At 34.5% G+C, this 7,818-nt stretch overlaps 1 protein-coding gene across 2 annotated transcripts in view; it reads left to right on the top strand.

The window, feature by feature from the left end:
* Window positions 1–466: 466 nt before the first annotated feature.
* LOC110094160 (protein transport protein Sec24-like At3g07100) overlaps window positions 467–7,818 on the top strand; it is a 28,268-nt gene continuing 20,916 nt past the window's right edge. The window contains exons 1-4 of one of the 2 annotated variants that reach the window (XM_020819326.2): window positions 467–687; window positions 2,405–2,647; window positions 5,162–6,284; window positions 6,484–6,622. In XM_020819326.2, coding sequence (XP_020674985.1) covers window positions 5,199–6,284; window positions 6,484–6,622 — 1,225 coding nt within the window. In that variant the 5' untranslated portion in view covers window positions 467–687; window positions 2,405–2,647; window positions 5,162–5,198. The remainder of the gene's footprint in view (window positions 688–2,404; window positions 2,648–5,161; window positions 6,285–6,483; window positions 6,623–7,818) is intronic. The other variant, XM_020819325.2, reaches the window with a different exon arrangement.

Below are 7,818 nucleotides of genomic sequence, written 5' to 3'. Positions count from 1 at the left end.
ACTCAAATTTGACACTTTCAGAGGGTGTTTGATATCAGACTTGATTCAACTATAGTAGGATTTAGTAAATCTTGTAATTCCGAATTTAGTAAATCCTAGACTATAAAATCTTGAAAAGTGTTTGGTAAGATAAATATTAAATTATGTTAAATCCTGAAAAGATGTTTATAAATATATTTCAGGATTTATGAGAGTTAGGAATTTAAATTGTATGATTATTAAGATTATTAAGTTCAAATTACTCATTAATTATAATTGCACTATTAATTATATAATTAATAATATATATTTTAATATATATTAATTCATCTAATGATACTATATTTAATTACTAATATATCATTAATTTTTAAATTAAGTTAAATTAGATAAATATTTTATGCACTAATTATACTATTAATTTACACAATTATTATTATTTTAAATTATATTAATTAAGTTAATAAGTAATAACTAAAGAGGCATGTCGGGTTTGCCTTTCATCTTCTTCTCTTGTAGTTGCTGTTCGGCTTCGTTGCTTCGCAAGGAGTTGTAGGGATTGCACGCGTCGCTTCTTCGGCTCCTTCGTATTTCGTCCTTTGTCCTTTGTGGCTGTTCGACTTCGCTCCTTCGTCGACTTTCCCAACGTGGATCGGAAGTTACGACATTTTGATCGGATTCAACAACGGGAGCTCGCTGGCTTTGAAGGTAATTTTCTCCCTTTGGAGCCTTTCTCCGGCCAAATCCCGTAAATCGTTAAATCCGGGAAAGGATGGGATTATGATTTACCCGAATTTACAAGATCTATGTCGTAAATCTATAAATCCCGGATTTAGGTTTCGTCGGATTTAGATACGCGCGAAAAGGGGTTTGGCGGGATTTAGTTTAAATACTATTTAAAAGTGAATACAGATCCGATATCAAGTACACCCATTAATAAAATTACATGTCACATACAATCAATGTTTGTTTACTAATCCTAGCCTCTTCGGATAGGTCAAGCTTCCCTTGTTGATTTTCTTAATATTTTTAATACAAATGAGCAACGCTTTATCAAATAACCCCAACAAAATGTAGCTCGAACATCACCATCAGCTCAACACCCAATTGCCAACATCGGAATGTCATCTAACCACCATTGTTAGCCTTTCATCGGCATACTACATAACTTCTTGCATCAAATGACCAACTTATGATTGCAAGATCTCTTTCCAAACATAAACCATCGTCGGGGTTTCACCCGTTCATTAACTATCATTAGGTCTCATCCCAGATACTATTGCCGTCGAATCTCTTTCTAACCATCGATTGTTAATAGACATTCGCTTGTCCGCTGGTTATTGCAGGATTTCCTTCCATGCATTTCTATTGCCAAATCTCTTCCCGAGAGGCCACCACTGGGTGGTTTCTAACTTTTTCAATAAAATTAGGCTTTGGTCGCCACCAATATTATATGAGCTACCAATCCAAAGGAAAACTTAGACCGACACAAGAGAATCAGTCTTCAATTGCCCTCAATGTTATCTGAGTTACCAACCCAAGGGAGAGTTTGGACTGGCACAAGAGAACCATGCTCTGATTGCCACCAATGTTTGATTTGATTGCCACCAATATTGTCTGTGCTACCAATCTAAGAAAATTTTTGGACCATCACAAGAGAATAAAGATTTTGATTGCCATCAACGATCAACGCTCTACGAACTACCAATCCAAAGAAAAGCTTGGACTAGCACAAGAGAACAAGATTTTGTTCATTGCTAACAATCTCTGACCTAGAAGTTCTAATGACTGCAACAAGATTTTGGAATTTTAAAAGACAAAAATAAATTATATATATATATATATATAGGGGAATCCCAAAAGTTCTTGTTGAATTTTTTATAAAGTAAATAAAATAAACATCTTAACTTAAATTATTTATATAATACATTTTAAAAATAAAATTTATTATCCAGAATATATATGCCAATTTTTTTCTATACATATATGTGTATTCATTAATTTTTTAAAATTATTTTAATTTGATCATAAATGACATGCCCAACATATATTTCAGAAATACACGTTTCAAATTATCAACTATGATATAATCATATAAATGGTAATCTTATTTATTTCTTTTTCTTGCAATATAGTATGAATTTTAACTTTAATTTTAATTTTTTTAGGCCAATTAAGGCTTCGTTTTGGACGGCTTTCTTATTGCTTATGAAAGCAATTTTCTAGTATATAAATTTTAATTTTTGTACTAAACAGTTGTTTTAAAAAGCAATGAAAAAGTCATTCCAAATGAAGCCTAAATTAGAGTCACACACACATCCCATACAAAAGACTCAAATCCAAAATCTCTTAATTGATAGCCTAAGCTCCCAAGCAACAGTTCAAAATATATTTATCGGTTTTTTTTTTGGTTGCTTTTTAATAGGCCTACCGACAACAGCCCGTCGATTCTATTTGTGGCCCATTTGCTAACACAGTGCTTATTCGGGCTAGACCTAATTGAAAGCTTGTTTAAACCCGGATGAGAGAATTAAAATCCATAGAAACTCTGCGACCTGGTTCATCTTGATACCATCGTCGGTCTCCGCTTCTCAGACCACGGCTTGGATCCGGAAAGCTATCGCTGTTGCATTTTTTTCTCCTTGAAGGAGTTCTATGAACCCTAGCGGTGATCTCTCTTAACCTTTAATTCGATCTCCTGCTTCAACTTTTAGCATTAGATTTGATCAGGAAGTTTGAGATTGAATCCGCTGTTTTCTACTTGTTGACGAGCTTTTTATTGTTACTTATAATCTTTTAATTAAATTGTTTTCATCTTAATTGTCGTCTGATTAATTCTCTTGTCTGATGGATCTGCTCATTGGTTTTTAATGTTTTAGTTTTGTTTGAATTTAGTTGTTTTTTCCAGTTTTTTTCGGATTCCAAGTTCAGTGGATCTGCTTGATATATTTGAGGGATAACATGTCGAATCGTTAAAATTGGTTTTTTATGTTAATGGTAGCTTTAGCTTAATCCTTTTCCTATAAGAAATTACGCTGTTGTTATTCAGGTGATTGTTTGTACTATTTTTCACTATGATAATATAACCGAAATCTAGAGCGATGAAGGCAATATTTAGAAGATAAGAGGCTAGGATTAGTAAACAAACATTGATTGTATGTGATATTTAATTTTAGTGTGGGAAGAAAAATTATAATTGTAATTCAATTTTGCTTGTAAATCAAGTGATGCAAAGGAATATCTATTTGTTTATTTTGGATCTGTTTTATGGAAATATGTGGATATATATCAGGATACTATCTAGTTAAAATGGAGAAGTGTCTGGGAGTAGTAGACCTAGTATTGGTTAATTAAAAAGTAACCAACAGCCAAATTGAATGTGATAAATATTATAATCTTAAGAAACTATGAAGAATAGATCGATAAGTGATGATACTAGAGGAATGATAGAATTGCTCCTATTGAAGGCAAGCTAATGAAGTATTTGGGTGGTTTGAGTTTGTATAATGTAAGGTAGATAAAATTAATATAAATGTATTCAAAATAAAAATATATTAGATCCAAAGTAACATGATAGAAGTTATGCAGAAAGATTATAAAATAGGTTTAACACATCAGATTGCACTCGGTAAGAATGAATGGAGAACAAGGTGTCATGCAACTAACAAGAAGCTAGGATTAGGCTGACGTTTTCATCTTGCAACATTGTTTGTAAGTAGAATTTCTCAAATGTTGATGTCTATGAGAACTTTCAGAAATCATGTTACTATTTTTCTATAATTCCCATAGTAAACTGCTATTGCTTTCTTATGTGTTTTTTGATATAAACGGCACGTGTGTGAGCAAGCAAAATAATTTCCACTTTCCAAACATACTACATGCCTGAAGTGCTTTGGTATGGTTAAGTTTTTTTTTTTTTTAAATCCTTCAAAGAGAGGATAACTATTGAGTTTTGTGGATGCCTGTACGCGAATTAGTGATGGAGCTGAAGAGATTAAATATTTGGTGGGGTTAATTAATATGATTAATTTTGTTAGTATGATAGAATTATTAGTTTTTTTATTTAATTAATTAATCGTGTATGATGTATGCTTTCTTTGTCAATGGAGTGGATGGGAAGCTCTGTTCTGTATGGTGTGACTAATTAGGATCTTTCTTTTCCCACTTATTATTCGTCAGTTTTTACAGTAATGCTTTATTTGGCATCTAACTAATTCTATTATTGAGTACTTGAAATTTAAAAACTGAAATATACATCATATTTTTCTACTTTTATAAGCGAAGTTGACTTGGCATTTACTGGATTGATTGAAACTTTTCTCTATATTAAAGCTCATAACTAACTAGAAACATTCTCATGATTGATTCCTATTTCTATAATGCTTGAAGTTTTATTGGGGATTTTGGAACTTATTTTTTTACAATGATAGATAGTGCACATATTATCTTTTAGTTGTTTATTGACACATTTTTCTTGAACCCCATTTTTTGTTAACTAATGTTTTCTTTCATTTTTGGTAGAATATTTCTAGAGTTACATTCTTTTTCTTCACTTGCAACAACATCGTGATGGATTGGCGGCTGAGTCGGTGGTCCCTACTAGGGTGGGCTGCGGGCAAAAAGAGAGGTGGAATTGTTTAGGAATGTTTTAATTACAATTGAGAGATAATTAATTAGGGAGAGAAATCTAATTTGAATTTAAATCTGAGAGGGAGAGCCCAGGGAGTTAATATTCATTATGCAAGGAGGAATCAATGGGGGAATTATTTCGGAAAGTTTTAATTATAATTTGAAGGAAATTAATTAGGGAAAGTGATTTAATTTGAATTCAAATATGAGAGGAAATTATTTAGCGAAAGCGGGCTGATTTGGGAGGGAATTATGGGAGCCTATTTATGGCTAATTATGAGGTGATTTCAAATTATGCTTTATTTTGCTAGGGGTTTGGGAGAGCTGGATATTCATCTCCATTTGAAGATCCAACTGTATCTTGTATTTTTTTTCTTAGTTCGTTCAATAAAAAAAAAGTTTTTGTGTGTTCTTCTTCCTAAATTTCTTGTACCGTTCTCTAGTTTTGCTGAAATTGCATCCACTTCCTATCACACTGATATAATATTTATTAAACCAAATATTTCTTTTCTAATCATAGCATTTGATTCCATGTATATTTTCAATGGTCCAGGTTGCTCCTGTACATAAAAAATAAAAATCAAGAAAAAATGCAGCCTGGGGCGGATAAGACTGCAAATGTCCCTGGTGGACCTGCCCCATTTCTTCCAGCCAACCCACAGTATGCATCTCCTTTCACATCTTCAGGACCTGTGGTTGGGATGCAGGCATCTGGCAATTCTCAACCTTCTTCTCCCTTCATTCCATCACGGCCAATAGCTGGTTCTGGCACATCAATTGCTCCTGGAGCTTCCATGCCAAATTTTCCAAGGGCCATGGCTGTGCCGGATTCATCCTGGATGCCGCCTCCAGTTAGGTTTAATGGTCCTGCAAATGCTCCACCATCAGCTTACAGCAATCAAGACACAAGTGCATACCAACCAACACAAGTTCCAAGGTTTACACCATCTGCTCAACCTGCGCCTCCTTTCAGCATCACACCTCAGGGAGGACCACCGGTTCTTACCCATGCTGGGTCTCTTCCTCCAAGCCAAATATCATCAGTTCCAATGAGCATTCCTTCTGTAGCTTCAAACCAGATGCCTCCTAGTGGAAATTTCGCTCTACCTCTCCAGTCATCTTTGTCTGCACCTAGACCACCTGGTCCACCTCAACTGGCGCCTTCACCAGGAGATTACAATGTTCTTCCAAGAGGTAGTGTGCCTCAGTCACCTGTAAATATGAGGTTTTCTGCCCCTGGCTCAATTTCACAACCACCCCCTCAAACATTTCCTGCAACTCATCTTTCTTATCATCCCCCTCAAGGCGGATTTGTAGCCGCACCATCTCCTCCTATTGGTGCACCAATAGGTTTTGCTTCCAGAGAACAAATGCAATATCCCAGTGCAGGTCCTCCATTGGGAGGTTCCCTTCAAGGACTTGTTGAAGATTTCCAGTCAATAACACTCGGGTCCGCTTCTGGTTCACTTGATCCTGGATTGGATTTTAGATCGTTGCCAAGACCCTTTGATAATAATGACGAGATGATTTCTGTCCATGAGAAATACCCTCTCAACTGTCAACCTAGATTCTTGAGGTTGACAACTCATGCATTTCCAAGTTCTCAGTCATTGCTTGCACGCTGGCATTTGCCTTTAGGAATTGTGGTTCATCCTCTGGCAGAGGTTCCAGATGGGGTGAGTTAATTGGCTTGATATGCCCATCTTTTTCTGTTTTTTTTTTTTTTGTTTAACAACACATTTCTCAAAGTTGGATGTGTATTACATTTTTTTCCTGAGGTTTTTGTATATTATATCTACTGTTATAAATTGGTGCTTCATTTTGCATTCACTTTTGCAGTCATTAGACTGATTGTATATGAGTTTAATCTTCTAGGATGAGGTGCCTATTGTCAATTTTGGACCAGCTGGCATTGTTAGGTGTCGAAGATGCCGAAACTATATTAATCCGTATGCGACTTTCACAGATGCTGGAAGAAAGTGGCGCTGCAACATTTGTTCTCTTATGAATGATGGTATGTTCCAACTAAGATTTTCAGCTTTAAAAGATGCACGGAGTAGGGCTGTGTTCTATCTTGTATTCTCTTTGAATTTATAACTAAGTAATCATTGGCCTGTTGATAACTTAGTATTCTTGCTATTGCATATTTGCACTGCTTATGTAATGCTTTACAAGTGCTGATGAAGCTAGTGAATTTTCTTTCGATTAGTGTTATCACTCTGAAAATTATTTAATACAAGAGTAGGAACATTTACTTAACATATACAAATGTGGTATGCAACCTGTTGCATATTTATTAACTTTACCTGATGACTTGGTATACTCTTGTTCTTGTTAAGGGAACATATCCTATTTAACTTGAAAATAGAGATAAGTCATACATGCATGTTAGATATGCATCTTTTATTCGATTTGTTTGGGTTGAATTGATGCATGATGTAACAATTGACATACATTTAACTGCTTGCTAATTGATTGAATGCCGGCAATTTCATGTTTATTTTATCATATGATGAAAAAACCTTTCCAAAGAAAATGTTACTCTTTACTAGCCATCTACGATGAGAAAATCTAACTTACTTGGCAACTGGTATTATTAGTGAAGACTAAGGAATCAGAATATGCTTCCACATAACCAATGGTAGATTTCAAAAACATCATTTATTGAAGGAATGCTAAGGCTTTGCTTATTAATCACCAATATTCCAACTGTAAAATTGTAATTATCTGTATACTACTATTTTTCCCATCTTATTAATCTGTAATTTCATTTAACCATTTTACTTATCATAAGTGGTTAGTTCACAAATGGCACCAATCATCCACCTTTACAAAATTTGCAACACACTTAGCCCCTTATCTGTGCTAGTAGGGAGTTGCTGCTTAACCAGTTAAAGCCTAGTACAATGCCAATCTCTTGGCTAAGAAGTTCCTAAATTCTACATACAGATTGTCTGTGAATTCGCTTGAGCTGTACTTCCTGCCTATAGGGTTACCGCAGCTCCATGCTGATCGTTGTTTCCATAACTAAGGTTTTATCACTAAAATTTACATTTATACGACCTTCTTGTTGTTTGAACTCTTTTTGGATCCAACTCCTTGTCCGGACTTGAATTTCTTTGTAATGACTGAAGTTTTGTTCTTTTATTACTTTTCTGCTATTGATTTTTATTTGTAATTCCGGATTTGAATTTTTGCTAGTTCAACCAG

The sequence above is a fragment of the Dendrobium catenatum genome, unplaced genomic scaffold (genome assembly GCF_001605985.2).
Source record: "Dendrobium catenatum unplaced genomic scaffold, ASM160598v2 fragScaff_scaffold_71, whole genome shotgun sequence".
Classification (NCBI taxonomy): domain Eukaryota; kingdom Viridiplantae; phylum Streptophyta; class Magnoliopsida; order Asparagales; family Orchidaceae; genus Dendrobium; species Dendrobium catenatum.
The sequence above is the reverse complement of the archived record's forward strand: the minus strand, read 5'-3'. Positions and strand labels throughout refer to the sequence as shown.